The following is a 15663-nucleotide window of genomic DNA, read 5'->3' on the forward strand; positions in this document are numbered from 1 at the left end:
CCAACCCTGTTGAGCTTAGGACGGGGTTTAAAATTGTTGTAACCCTCCCTGGGACCTCTGGGTGAAGGAGGAGGATGATGATGATGATAACAATAATAAATAGGCAGAAGGGGACAAGGTGAAGATGGCTTTTAGCCAGCAAGGAGCAGTATCTCGTTGTTTGGACCAAAGAGCAAGCCTGATCTAGGGAGTCTGATTTATAGAGGCCAGAGTGACTGTGTTTGCATGCCACACTAAACCATGGTTTGGTGCAGTATGCATGAGCAGGAGCAAGCTGTGGTGAGCCTTGGGCTCACATTCTCCCACCTGCTCCTTCCCTGCAGTTGGGAGGAGAAATTATGAAGCTTTCACTTCCAGTGCAGTTTGTCATGTTGTCTGGCCGTTCTATATACAATGAAGTTTCCCTCCATCACAATTCAACCACTAACAAGACCCAATTCCATTTAAAAGTGTGTATTAAATTGTCAATTCAACAAAATACCCATACATACATACATTCAAAAGATAATCATAACGTATACCCATACCAGTATCCTGAAACCACAACAAAACACTGGTTAAAATCCATTTCAGCAGACTGCAGTTTATGTGCAGTTAAAGTTCTAATTCCTTGGGAAAGAACAAAAGAAATAACAAGAACATCTCCATCCTTGGATTGATGATGGAGGAGATGGTGATTTGTTCAGGTCCTGATAAAAAATTGTTTGACATTTGGATGGAGGCATCTATTGTTACCTCCAAACATGAGGGAATGTTTTGACCTGGCAACAATCCTGTTTGAACTCAGCAGAAAAAAAGTGTATTTTCCAAGGGATTACTGTAGAACTCTCATTTCACATAGATTTAATAAAGGGTGCACTCAGTTGGAATAGACTTTAACTGGTTTTCCATTGTAATTTCAGGGCATTGTTACAGGTATATCTTACAGTTATCTTTCATATGTAAGAATGGACATTTTGTTGAAATGAGAATTGAATATACTCTTGTATGGAACTGGGCCTTGTTACTGGCTGAGTTATGTTGTCTGGACTGACAAACTATAGTTAGCGTCAATTATGCTTAGTTTAAAACAAGGCAACTTCAAACTTTGGTTTCTGAAATTGGTGTGTTCAAACTAACCATAGTCCCCATCTGAACTAAAATGAAAGCAGTATTGTACAACTTTAAAAAGCCGTGGCTTCCCCCAGAGAACCCTGGGAAGGGTAGTTTGTGAAGGCTGCTGAAAGGTGAGAGGTGCCCCCTATTCTTCTTACAGAGTTACAGGTCCCAGAGTTCCCTGGGAACAGGGATTGATTTTCAAGCCACTCTGGGAATTGTCGCTCTGTGAGGGGAACAGGAGTCTCCTAACACCTCTCAGCAGCCTTCACAAACTACCCTTCCTGGGATTCTTTGGGGAAAGCTACGGCTGCTTAAAATGGTATGATAACTGCTTTAAATGTATAGTGCAGATGGGTCCATAGTTAATGTTAATTAACGATTCCTGGTTGGGATGAAACAACAAACCGCGCTTAACTAGAAGTGAAAGCATTTGAACTTCTCTTTGCTGTGCAGGAGGAAGAAAAGGATGGCAGGGAGAGGGGAGCGCATGAGGCTTGCTTAGCTTCCAGCTTATGCACAGCATGCTAAATGGTGATTTAGGATGATATGCATATGCTGCCACTGTGACCATTCTTGCCTATTGGTGTACTGTTAAAGGCTGCTTTGCTGGCGTGGCAAAGTAGGTTTTCCCTACTTTGGGCAAAACCTGAGTGTGGCATTCAGGCCTGCTGTGGGGTAGTCTTCTAATATGCAGTGTTTCTACCAATGTGAGTATTACCAAAACCCAGGGCAGTGGTCTCAATTATGCACAGGTCATGTGAATGAAGCCTAGCAGTGCGCATTGATTTTTCCAAAGTTTTATCCCTTTGGAAGGACCTCAGAGACAGTATCGCTCTGAATACCAGTTACTGAGAATTGTAAGTGGAGAGTTGCTGAGAATCGCAAACGGAGACATGCTCTCAGGTCCGCCTTGCAGGCTTCCCAAAGTCATCTGGTGGCCACTGTGAAAACAGGAGGCTGGTCTGGATGCATCTTTGGTCTGATCCAGCAGGGCTGTTTATGTTAGTGGATGTACATCAGCTGAAATACAGTATTGCTGAACAAGAAGGGAGATAGTGGATGTTAGACAACTCCCTGTGTGGGTTTTGTGTTTACTTGGATTCTGTTGTAAAGGTTAAGATGCAGAAATCCTCAGAGTCCAGCTGTGGCACAGAGCCCACTGAAATGGACATGGCTTCAGTGTTCTGACTGATACAACTGAGACTGATGTTTTTCTTTCTTTTGTCTTTAAAAGTGACAAGATGAGACTATCCTTCATAGTGTTTTCCATGCAAGCAAAGGTCATTCTACCATTAACGCAAGACAGGTAAGTAAATTACAGTATTGCTTGTTTTTAGAGCTTTGGATGCTAACAAGTGGTATTTAAAATGACAGTATGAAACTCATCTGGTTAATTAAAATAGTAACAGTTTTACTATCGGTGGGGAATTAGCCAATAGCATGATTTCCTCTCTCCTTGTTATGAATAATAAAGGTACCTTTACTGCAGAAGTAATAGCCAGGATGGACAGTTGCTTTAAGAATGTGGAATTATTTATTTATTATTTACACTTATATCCTGCTTCTCCTCAGAGGGAGGTCAAGGGGGCATGCATGGTTCTCCCACACACTGTTTTACCCTCACAATAACCCTGTGAGGTAGGTTAGGCTGAGAGGCACTGACTGGCCCAAGGTCACCTGGTGAGCTTCATGGCTGAGTGGGGATTTGAATCTGAATCTCCCAGGCTTTAGTCCAACACTAACCACTACCACCCCATTGGCTCTCAAGTGTTACAGCCTGCTCTGCCACTTCGTTCTACCACAGGTGATGCTGCCTACCTTGCACTGTTGTTGTAAGGATTTCTAGGATAATGTATCTGAACCCTTCAGACGCTCAAAAATGCTGTATAAATGCTAAGTGGCCTGCCTGCATTTTAACTGAAGATAGCCGTGGTTTAATTGGGACTGAGCCATCTGCTTCCTCGTGCTTGATTACAAGTTTGGAAGATTTGGTGCAACAATTGTTAAGCGGGGTGAGTAAGGAAGAGAACAGGCAGGATAACTGTTAGGGGATAAAAATGTGCCTTTTCTGAAAGACTGAGGTGTGAGATTCATGCACATATGCTGCATTGAGAAGAGACGTTCTATTTGTAACCATTCATCGCAGACAGCCTCCAAGTTGCCATCAACTGATTGTACTTCCCTCTCTTTGTCTTGAATTCTAAGTGAGTTTCACAGACTGCCAAGAATTGGTCTGTTCTTGCAAGGTATCCATCTCGTTAAGAATGGGTTTTTCCTTTCATTTTAACACAGCATCTCTTATCCAATTGTGGAAATCACAGCTTTTATTGTTAAATACATTTTGGGGTGTGGACAGTTGGTTCCAGGGACCAACAGAGTTTAGAATGTGGTCCTTTGACAAAGGCTACAGCAACAAAAATGAAAGAAAACACTGTCAGAGGTGCTACGCCCCTGATTCCTGAAAACTAGGTTCTTAAATTGCCCCAACAGGCAAAAGGGTGGTGACCAGACTAGGCTTAAGAGGCTAAAATCTGTTTGAAAAGATTTACTTTAAAGATGTCAGCAGAAAACTAGTGAGCACATTTCAGTTAATGAAAAACATAAGCAGAAGAAAATCAAACAGAAATCAACAGCGCATTATTCATAAAAAAAACTTTGGGGAAGGGAGAAATAAGGAACGGTATAGGCAAACAATGATTATATGGAAGAACAAAACAGAATATGAATATGCAACTTAACTTATAAACTTAACTCTATTCAGAACAATATGCAAGACTAAAATTAACTACAGCTTTACTATTGCTGAATCCTACATTTGCCCACCTAAACTCCACCAGCCCTCTATTTAAAGCTTACCACATTCTGCCAGTTGTCCTAACTATGTGACCTTTTGTTTAAGTGAAGAGCATAGCTACCACTCTAGAGTGACATTTCAGGAATCAGGCGCCTATGGTCTTAGACGCATGTTACTAGAGATCAATCCAGGGAACAAAATCAGAGCTGTAAAATTATTACACGCAGCAAGAATGGAATCCAGTAGCAGAGCTTTCTTCTGTGTGTGTGTGTGTTCCAGAGAAGAGAAAAATTACAGTACAAAAAATTTAGAAAAACCCTGCTTGTGTAGAAAAGATGTAACGTTAGGATGGAGTCCAGAGAAGAAAGTGCTCCTTCTCTCTCTGTTACCCAGCTTCCCAGAAACCTTTTCCTGGTTGCTGATTGGTTCCTTTTCAATTTGCCCTTGCTCACAACTAAAATTGGTTCTGTATTTGTAGATAGCAAGTCACGGGACAAACACCTACAGAAACAGTTTTCCATTGTTTTAGGGGTTGACATGATTCCAAATCTTATCAGGGTACAGGGATATTCATGAAGGACACGCAATGCTATTAGCACAGGGAGTAACAACTCGTGTACCTTCTTCACACAAGTGCATTGTCTTAGCTCAACTCAGACCGTGCCAGCATTTCTGCGTCTCACATGCTCTGGACAGAAAAAATGTTTCTGTCCCCCAAGCAAGCATTCAGGCCTGTTTCCATCATGAGTCAGAGTCTCTTGACCAAAGTTTTCTTCCATTCCGTTCTACAGCTTCTGGGGTGATCACCTTTACCCAGGGCTGTGGAGTCGGTACACCAAACCTTCGACTCCGACTCCTCTATTTTTCTACTGTCCGACTCTGACTCCACCCAAAATTGCTTCCAACTCCACAGCCCTGGAAAGGGCTGTAAATGTCTTTTTAAATTGGAAGCTCACATAGGAGCATTTTTATCGCTGCCTGAATATGCGCTGATCTTGGCATCACAGCATTTGTCTTCATCTGGGTCCTGTGTCATACACTGACACACAGAATGTTTTCCTTCTTGAGTTATGGTGAAATGCTCAACTACAGCTGACTTCATGGGAAGCTTCTTTGACATTTTGAATTTATATTTTAAAAAATTTGTCAATCAAAATTTATTTTGAAGCCGGAGTCGGTACATTTCTACCAACTCTGACTCCACTCAAAATTTCTTCTGACTCCGACTCCACTGCCCTGCCTTTACCATGCACACAGATCTGTCCCCCAAACCGAGGTCATTTCCAGTTACCAGTTGCTGGGAATCGCAAGTGGAGAGGTCACTATTGTGAGCATGTCCTGCTTGTGGGTTTCTCGTAGTGATCTGGTTCACCACTGTGGGAACAGGATGCTGGACTAGATAGGACTTTGGGCTGACCCAGCAAGGTGGTTCTTACATTCTTAAAATAAAAGGAAATGCAGATACTGCAGTGAAAGAGTTACAGAGTTTGTGTGTTTTGCATAACCTCTGTTTCCGTTAGTTGTAGTAGAGCTGAAGTTTTGTTCTCTGACTACTAGAAATTGTAGTCAATGACCCCTCTGACTTATCAGACATTGCCCATGTTCTTTTGAGCATACATTCAATGTCATAAGTACTAGAAACTTACTTTTATTTTAGAAAGTAAAGGTGATATTCTTGGAAAGCTTATTTCTGTGCCAGGTGCAGAACTGAGAATTTGTAACATTGTGTACAGCCCTTAGGATGGGCAGCAGTCGCCTTACTATTAGCATGTAGCTCACAAAATCTAGTTTTGGGATCTGGAGAACCTGCTGTGCTTCTGGTTTGCATTTTATCAGCTGATGAGCTCTCGGAACAGGGTTGTGTTCACGCTTCCTTTTTCAGCCAAATACGGAAGCCTGATGATCAATTAGTTCCCCTTTTTAGCCATACATAGGCTATAACATCATGACCCGGGAAGTCCTGGAGATGTGCTGGCATTCTTCTATTGCTGATTTTGTCACAGGTGACTGGGATCACATCCACCCCATACATTAAAGGCAGTCTTATTTATACAGCCACGAGAGTGGCTGTGTTATACTATAGCCAGCGGGGATGTTTCACATTCCGCAATGTTAAATTGAAAATACCCCCATGCCATTCTGAGGCTTCCCATAAGCTCATTTCAAAACAAAACCTTACAAAACGTATAGTCCTGAACTCAGAAATGCTTGCTTAACAACCCTGTCAATTTTCATGGCGATACACAAAACAGTCACAGAGAATAGACAGTTCAAAGTGTAAAAAGGGAGAAAAAAACCCTCAGAGCCCTTTTGGACTTTTTTCTCTGAGAGTTCTCATAATCTGTTGAAATTCATTAAAAATCAGCCATATTCACAGAGCACCTGTAATCCTAATACTGACCTTGCCCCATACTCTGACCTTCATCTTCTGCAGTTGAAAAGTTGAAAAAATGTCTGGCAGATTTTTAATTAATTTAATAAATTTTGGCTGGAACCCAATGATAACGCAGAACATGCTCAGTAAGAACCAACTGTCAGAGTTCTAAAAGCCTCGCTTAGCTAATGAGGGGGCCACACCCACACCAGACTTTGATTTCATGTGAGACAATCATGGCTTCCCTCAAAGAATCCTGGGAAGTGTAGTTTGTGAAGGGTGCTAAGAGACTCCTATTCCCCTGAGAGAATGGTTTAACAGTCAGCCACTCTGATTGAAGGTCTGTGAGAGGAATAGGGTGTCTCCTAGCAACTCTCAGCACCCTTCACTAACTACACTTCCCAGGATTCTTTGAGAGAAGCCATGACTGTCCAAAGTGAAATAAAGGCCTGGTGTGGATGTGGCCAGGGGAAGCTTTGGTTTAAATTTGGTAGGAGGCTACATGTGTCTGCTGTAGAATAAAAAGGTGGGGGAAAGGCTGAAAAAGAATGATTCTGTTTACAATGTTTTCCTTTTGGAAAGGAAAGGGGCTTCCCTTCTGCCCAGTGCCCACCCACCCAATCTCCTCCCCTCCCACTCCCTGCCCGTTCCCTGGGTCAGTGTTGGACTACGACCTGGGAGACCAGGGTTTGAATCCCCACAGAGCTATGAAGCTCACTGGGTGACCTTGGACCGGTCACTGCCTCTCAGCCTCAGAGGAAGGCAATGGTAAACCACCTCTGAATACCTTTTACCATGAAAACCCTATTCAAAGGGTTGCCATAGGTGAGGATTGACTTGAAGGCAGTCCATTTCCATTTTCAAACATGATTGCATAGAAATAAATCCCATTGAACTCAAAAAATATGCAAATGATCAAACCTGCCCTCCCCTCCCCCTTCCTTTGCCCCCCTCCAATATGCTCCTTCCCCCTCCTCCTCCTCCCCCATGGTCAGTTTTTCCTATCTTAACCAAGATTGCATAGGAGTAAATCCCATTGAAAATAAGCATGCAAATGATCAGACCTGCCCAGAGAGGTAAGTGGCGGTAACGCAGCTGAAGCTGTGCTCACGGCCAGAGTTCAATTCCAACGGAAGGAGGAAGTCGAATCTCCAGTAAAAGGGGTCGAGGTCCACTCAGCCTTCCATCCATCCGTGGTTGGTAAAATGAGTACCCGGCATATGCTGGGGGGTAAAGAAAGGCTGGGGGAGGAACTGGTAATCCCACCCCATATAAACGGTCTGGCTAGTAAACATCGTAAGACGTCACCCAAAGAGTAGGACTCGCACTATAAGTGCGGGGACACCTTTACCTTTACTCTTCTCCCTTCCTCCTCCCCTGCCCACTCCAGCCCTCACTCCCTTCCCCGCCCCCGGTCAGTTTTACCTATCCTAAGCATGATTGCACGGGAGTAAATCGCACTGAATTTAATAAACATGCAAATGATCAAACCTGTCCTTCTCCTCTCCTCCCCATCCTGCCTGCTCCCCTCCCAGTCCTCCCCTCTGTATTTCCTCCCCTCCCTCCTCCTCCTCCCCTCCCCATCCTCTGTGGTCAGTTTTACCTATCCTAAGCATGATTGCAGGGGAGTAAATCCCATTGAACTCAATAAGCATGCAAATGATCCATCCATTCTCAGCAAACTTGCACAGGATCCCATTTCTTACCTCCTGGATTAAAAAGCAGGGAAATTCACTAATAGGCAAAAAACCTTGCTGTTTCAGAATTCTTCCAAGCTACACAGGAAGTGGATTGGACTGTGAAAGACCAACCCAAATGGTGTTTGCATTTTGACCAATTTGTAGGGCATATCTCAGAGAGGAGTTCAGGTCTCCTGCTCCCCTGGTGCATTCACTATAGCTGCCCAATTTCCCTGCTTTTTAAAGTTTGATAGAATATCTGTGGGCTATAGGTACGTTCTGAAACCGCAAGGTTTTTTGCCTATTAGTGAAAACTACCGACAGTCACAGCTTTCCCCAGAGGATGCTGGGAACTGTAGTTTGTGAAGATTGCTGGGAATTGTAGCTCTGTGATGGGTTTCTTAACAACTTTGAGCACTCTTCATAAACTGCAGTTCCCAGGATTCTTTGGGGGAAGGTATGACTGTTAAAGTGGTAAAAGAGTGCTTTAAATGAATGGTGTGGATGTGACCTGGTTCTGGGAAATCTGTGATGCATTTATGGCTGATCAACTTGGAAGACCAATACAGGAGAAGAAGGTGATCCATGTAAATATGAAAAGAAAAAAAACTGATCAGAGAGGAGAGTTGTTCATGGACCATTGAGTCCCTGAGCTTTTAGGGTCTGGGGGTACATTTGAAAAACCTGTGGTGGGCACTACAAATACCTGTTTCAAAGATGCTGTTTTGTTTTAATGCTGTTTTGTTTTAATGTATTTTAAGATCTGTTTTTATGATGTTTTAAAGTGTTTTTTTTTTTTTTGCGCTTTGTTTGCCGCCCTGGGCTCCTGCTGGGAGGAAGGGTGGGATACAAATGAAATAATAAATAAATAAAATAAAGAAGAAAAACTGATGATGCTGAGATGTCCCCCCTCCAACAACAAAACATCTGCCCCTCACAAAAAGTAAATTAAACACAGACCAGCAAAGAATACAACACCCTCTCCAAAACAGGCAACAGCCCTCCAACCCTACAACAACAACCCCCCCATCAAAACCCATTAAAAATAAAAATGGTAGATTCAGGGAGGCTTCGTGGGCATCAAGGGGAGTGTCCGAGAGTGCCATGGTGTCTATGGGTCCCATGTTGGGCACCCAAGCTCTAGGTAATGCAACCCAGCCTCCTTGGGGGTTGGTGTGAAACCATGATAAGGAACTCCTTCATTCACCTAGTAACATAGGAAGGTGCCTTATACGGAATCAGACTATTGATCCATCTAGCTCTGTGTTGTCTATGCTGACTGAGAGTGGCTCTCCAGGGTTTCAGGCAGTGGATGTTCCTAGCCCTGCCTGGAGATGCCGGGGATTTAAACTGGAACCTTCTGCATCCAAATCAGATGCTCTACCTATGGCCCTTCCCCACGGCTCACCTATGCACATGGTGCCTCCTACCTCTTCCTCCATCTTTATCCCTTGGGCCAACACCTTCCATTCTTTACTTTGTCCTGTTTCAAAATATTAATAGGCAGATGGCAACCTGTTCTCTCTCACTGCAGAAGCTTTTTCTTTCTTTCTTCCTTTTTCTTTTCTTTTTTAAAAATGTATATATATATTCGTTGAGCCCCAGAGCTGAAATTGGTCTGGAGGTGTCAGATTGCTGGGATGTCTTGGTTGTGTGCTGGATAAATAAAAATGGACTGATTGTACGAGAGCTATTTTTTGCGCTGCGAAATCTGTTTCAGAAAACTGGAACTTGATTTGTCGTTTGTTTCTTGGCAGCAGAACTGCTCTGGAGCCTGTGGACAAGCTGCCACTCATTCCTGGCAAGCACAAAGTGTCTGCTTTGTAATCTGCATTCGTACATAATCAGTTTCAAGTTGTTTTCAATAGACTCCGAGTGTAAAATATTTTGGATTAAACAGATTGCATTAACTTTACGTAACTTGCTCAGCTGCCATCTATAGCGCACAGCATGTCTTCCGTTGCAACCAGGACTGTCAGTACGGATATAAATTGCTTTATGCAAGTTTTCCTGATCTTACCTTTTAAATTTGGGACAAAGTTTGTTGTTTTTTGGTGGGGAGGAATTGAGACTGCCTCAAAAATTCAGAATTTGCAAGCAGAACCTTTGAATTTGGCAGTACAAAAAAACCCATGCGGTTATGAAGAGTGTGCCTTCATTCTATCAGATATTTTTCTGCCTCTGCCTTTTTATGGACACCATGTGCCCTATTCAAATAATGTGTTGCATCAGAGTAAGGGTATACACTTGCGCAGTGGAACTTTTCTCTCCTTCTTCCACAGCGCCCTTCCTAAATCTGTTCTGGGGTTTTCCCAAACCTTCAGAGCAGATTTGAGGAGGGTGTGGGGCATTTGTGAGGAGAGGAGTGGGGGAAAGTTCCGTAGCGCAAGCAGATATTCTTGTGCTGACGGAAGGCATTACTTTGCCCTGCACCAGATACAACCCAGAATTCCTGCTTACAAAATTTGGATTGTTAGGGCCGCTTTACACATGTGTTTTTAATCTCATAGAGGATAAGGATCATAGAGGATCAATTGCTCATAGACATGATGGCTGTGTTTTTACTTCCACTGCCGTAGGTAGTGAGCCTTTGAATACCAGTTGCTGGAAACCATAGGAGGGGAGAGTGCTCTTGTGCTGAGGTCTTGCTTTTGGGCTTCTCATGGGGATCTGATTGGCCACTGTGAGAACAGGATGCTGGACCAAATGGGCCACTGGCCCATCAGCAGGGATCTTCTTATGTTCCTATTTTCTTGTTGAGTACTGTGATATGTGGAAGAGACTCTCCTGTTCAAGGTTAGAAAATGGAGGAGGAGCCACTGCCCATTTGTTGCACAAGTTTGTAAAGAGTAGTTAAGTCCCAGCAGTGCACGGATTCAGGTATCGGAAGGCATCAACAAAGACTACATTTATATACCACTTCCCTCCAAGGAGCTCAAAGTGGAGTATATGGTTCTCCCCTCTCCATTTTATCCTCACAACAACCCTGTGAGGTTGGTTAGGCTGAGAAACAGTGACTGGCCCAAGGTCACCCAGTGAGCTTCATGGCTGAGTGGGGATTTGAACCCTGGTCTCCTAGGTCCTAGCCCAACAGTCTAACCATTACACCGCACTGGCTTTCCATTGTGACTGATCACATGGTACACCTGCAGAGCCAGGGTAGGAGGCAAGGCAACAGGACTCCAGACTGAACACAGCAGAGCTGGAGACAAAGGCCAGGGAGCAGGGTGGTGCCTAGAGTGCAATTCTGTGCATGCCTGGTCTACTCAGACGTCAGCCCCGTTGATTTCAGTGAGGCCTACTTCTGGATCAGTGAGGATAGGATTGCAGCCCTAGTGTGTTTACTCCAGCACTGCTCAGAATGCTACTGAGATCTAAATTAAAACACCATTTTATTTCAAGTGTTTAATATATTTTTTCCTTTGTTTTCTCTTTGTTTCCAGAAACCAAATCCAGAGAGGCCTTGAGGAGTTACGGAATGTTAAGCCAGGAGGTGAAACGTACATGCATGAAGGAATAAAAGAAGTAAGTTTCTCCGCCTCCGCCTCTTTTAAAGCAGCTGCATGACTTGTCAGTGTTCATGCTACCTTGCCTTCTTGGGTCAATTGTGATGTGGTGTTACAAACATCTTTAGCCCCTTGTGGGGCTGTTTTTTTTTTTAAACAAAATGAGAAGCGTGAGCTAGATCAGGACCATGGGGGCAGGGACAAAGAAGTAAAGCCCGCTTCCTGCCATGGTCCTGATCTAGTTCCCTCTCCCCCAGTTTTTGTAAAAACAAACAAACCCCCCAAACAAAAACCAGCCACACAAGGGCTGCTGACTCCAGTAATGCCATATCTAGCTTGGCCCCACCTTAAAGGGCCCTTAGCTCGTCACATATAATTGTTAATCAAGAATCCGCATCTCTTATCCAAAACATCTCTGTTCCTCCCATGCTCACACACCCCCTACAAAAACTGATTGTGATAAGCACACATTCTTTGTTTTTCAGGCAAATAAACAAATCCAGGAGGCTGGAGGCTTGAAGTCAAACAGCATCATCATCGCTCTGACAGATGGAAAATTGGAAGGTTTGATACCGCAATATGCAGAAAAAGAGGTGAGTGCTGAATCGAGACAGCACCTCCTGCTTAGTTCAACACTTGCATGTGTGTGTTATATTCTAGTAAATGCATAGACAATTATTTTTCCCCCTCCTCTCTGGAACAGGCAAATCTTGCCAGAGATTTGGGAGCAAGAGTTTATTGTGTCGGAGTCCTCAATTTCAACCAGGAACAGGTAAGGGAATCTTTTTGTGGATATTTATAGTGCACCACATCGAAACAATAAATTTGCTGTTGGCAATCTTTGCAGATTTTCTGGCTTCCTCAGTCTTGGATCCAGCTGCTAGGTTTTCATTCTGAGACCTGGGCCACATTCATACCATATGTTTATTCCATTTGAAACAGTCACGACTTCCCCCAAAGAATCCGGAGAAGTGAAGTTTTTGAAGGGTGCTGATAGATTCCTATTCAGATGTAGCAGAATGAGGGTGTAGAATCAGGGGCATCACTAGGGCAGTGCGGCAGGTGCGGGCCGCACCGGGTGACACCCTGAGACGGGGGTGACACCACGAGCCGCCTCCCCAGGCACCGCCAGGAAGCGGGGCAGGCAGGCGGAGAGCTGCCCTGCCTGCGCTAACATGTGGAAGGCGGTGGTGGTGGCGGTAGCTGCCGCGGTGCGCGGGGAAAGAGAGGAAGCCCACGCACTGCGACCAGGGGTCACAGAAGATCAGCACCAGGGTGAGTGCCTCCCTCTGTGCGGTGAGTGCCCCGGGGGCCGGTGTGGCTGCGAGCCAGGGAGAGGAGGTGTTGCATGCCCCCCGGACACTTTTGAGGGGGGGGGAAGAGGAGGAGAGATAGTAAAAGGCCCCCCCAATAAGCGGGCAGATGAGGGCAATGGAAGTCAGCACCAGGTGACACCAACCCTAGTGACGCCACTGTGTAGAATCCTGAGGTAGTGGACTGGAATGTACCACTTCAGGCTGTAAGTAGGGGGTATCACTTTGAATCCCCCCATTTTATTTATTTTTATTTTATTATTTTATTAATTTTATTAATTTTTTTATTTATTAGATTTATATCCCACCGTTCCTCCCAGTGGGAGCCCAAGGCAGCACCTTGTGAGAACCCCTCCCCAGCACACTAAGGGGAAAGGTCTCAGCTAGCCTACTTCCTGCTATATTGTTTGTGGTTGCAGTGAATCATTCCTCCTGCCGGGAGGAAGGGCGGGATATAAATCAAATAATAAATAAATAAAAGTAAATAAATAAATGTAGGAGAGCATTCAGACATGTGAGACCCCACTGCAGGCTGAAGTAGTACAACCCATTCTGCCATCTCCTCCTTTCTACTTCATTGTGCTGCATGTGGAGATTAAGCCTGAAGCCACCTTATACCAGAAGCAGGGGTGGGTAACTTGTGGCCCTCTAGAGATTATGTTGGACTACCACTCCTATCAGCCCCGACCAGTGTGGCCAATGCTCAGGAATGGTGGAGCCACGAATTCCCCATCCTTGTTACACTGTCAGACCATTGGTTGATCTCACCTCAGTGTTGTCCTCATTGGTGGCAGCTCTCTGATGCCTTGGGCAGAGCTCCTTACAGGAAAGATGAGACACAAATCTGATATTTAAGAACCAAAATAGGTAGGCTGGGATCCCAGAAAGAGACAGACAGACATGAGGAAGAATTGGACACACAACCTGACCTGAGCTGATTTCCACAGCTAAAAGGAAAAGTTGCTTTCAGGCAACATCTTGTTTTGCATGAGAACAACTGCAAAGAGCAAGAATGGCTCTGTTGCTGGAAGGCGCAGGAGGGGAGATTGCTGTTGCGCTCAGGTCCTGCTTGTGGGCTCCCCGTGGGCATCTTGTTGGCCCCTGTGAGAACAGGATGCTGGACAGTGAGGGGCCTTTGTACTCATCCAGCAAGACTCTATGTTCTTTGGATCCTTGCTATTGATATCATATATATGTGTGTGTGTATGTCTGTGTGTGTGTGTTTTGAAAGGCTCATTTCACACGCTGCCTTGCCAATGTATTTGTTCTTACTTCCTTAGCTTGAAAGTATAGCTGATTCGAAAGAGCAAGTCTTCCCAGTCAAGGAAGGATTTGCAGCCCTCCGAGGGATAATTAATTCTGTAAGTATTCCAGAAAGCTCGTTTTGCTTAACTTTTTCAGTAAAGGTTATGAAATGTTATTTACTTCTGTGGAGTCTTTTTATGTCGGGTATTAAGTTGCCAGGGCTTTCTCTATCCTCAGTGCTTCATGGTAGATTGATATGATGCTGGGCAAGCTAAAATTATTTACCTGTGTGGCCAGGCATCCATGGATCAACTCTCTTGGGCAGGAGTGGCTAACTGGTGCCTTTCCAGATGTTTTGGACTCAGATTCCTCTCATCCCTGAACATTAGCTATGCTGGCTAAGAGTGGTGGGAGTTGAAGACCAACATCATCTGGACGGGCACATTTTAGCCCCCCCTGTTCTAGAGACACCCAAGATCTTACTCTGGAATAGAGAAGAATTTTTTCCCTCTCTCTTTGATGCATTTCTGAGCTTTGGATCAAGCGGAAGCACTTTGGCTGGCACCAGTGTCCAGTGTGGTCTGAGAATTTGCCCCTGCCCAGGTTGGAAAAGAGGAAGGGAGGTTTGTCATGCCATACTGCCAAAAACTGCTGGTTCTGCTTGTTTCATAACCCAGGATGAATATGAGCGATCCCCTCCATTTTCTCTTGCACAGACAGAAGAATTGAAGTAGGGGACCGGTTGGTGGCAACCACACGTTATTGTTTTGTAGTACGCAGTGCCAAAATGTGAGGCTCTGTGTGTGTCATTCCCTCTGGACAGCATCTCAGTTAGATCAGACTCTCTGTTATCTATTTTGTTTTAAGCATGCAAGTTTTTCCTTCTAGTGCAAAACACGAATCGATTACAAAATGTAACAGCTGCCGTGATAAATAAAGCAGTAGAGGGGGAAAAAAACAGCAAAAGTGGTCGTAGGAAAGTTCTGTTGAAAGATTTTAACCTGGTGGCTAAATATCATTAATGAAGGTTCCTCCCAAATTCATTTGGGGATGGTAATTCAAAGATTATGAGGTGACACTACTGAAAAGGCCCTGTTCCCCAGTGAGCACCAGGTTTCAACCAGGTTGGTGAAAGCTGTGTTAGCCCACTGGCACAGAATTTGCTGTGACTGTGGATTGCAGGCATCTCAGAGCTTGGAAAAGTTACTTTTTTGAACTACAACTCCCATCAGCCCTAGGCAACATGGCCACTGGATTAGGCTGATGGGAGCTGTAGTTCAAAAAAGTAACTTTTCTAAGCTCTGATAATGTCACCTGTGTGGAGGCTGAGAGCCTGATTTTAAAAGTGGGGCTGGCTGCATGGAATGCCAAAGGCAAAAGGAGCATTTGCTCACCAGCATCCCATTTGAATTAGGCCTAAGAACAATGTTGTGATGATTCTCTGCCATGGCAAGTTGCCACATTGGGGATGTTCAAGGTGGGTTTTTTAATGGTGGCTTGCCTAAGGAGGCCAAGGGTGCATTACCTTGGTGGAGAAAAACTTGCTGCGTGCTAGAATTCATTGATGCCCCTCCCCCCAGTAAATATCAAAAGACATGCATGAAAGTTAGAGCACTTAATTCACTCCATGATTCATAACACATTTCAAACTTAG

General features: G+C 44.4%; 1 protein-coding gene across 2 annotated transcripts in view; it reads left to right on the forward strand.

Moving 5' to 3' along the window:
- The window catches only part of ANTXR2 (ANTXR cell adhesion molecule 2), a 163606-nt gene that overhangs the window by 18760 nt on the left and 129183 nt on the right, over positions 1–15663 (forward strand). For both annotated transcript variants that reach the window (XM_061583257.1, XM_061583258.1), the window contains exons 3-7: positions 2333–2404; positions 11389–11470; positions 11937–12044; positions 12155–12223; positions 14045–14125. In XM_061583257.1, the coding sequence (XP_061439241.1) occupies positions 2333–2404; positions 11389–11470; positions 11937–12044; positions 12155–12223; positions 14045–14125 (412 nt within the window). The remainder of the gene's footprint in view (positions 1–2332; positions 2405–11388; positions 11471–11936; positions 12045–12154; positions 12224–14044; positions 14126–15663) is intronic.

Source organism: Rhineura floridana, chromosome 9 (genome assembly GCF_030035675.1).
Source record: "Rhineura floridana isolate rRhiFlo1 chromosome 9, rRhiFlo1.hap2, whole genome shotgun sequence".
NCBI classification, from domain to species: Eukaryota; Metazoa; Chordata; class Lepidosauria; order Squamata; family Rhineuridae; genus Rhineura; species Rhineura floridana.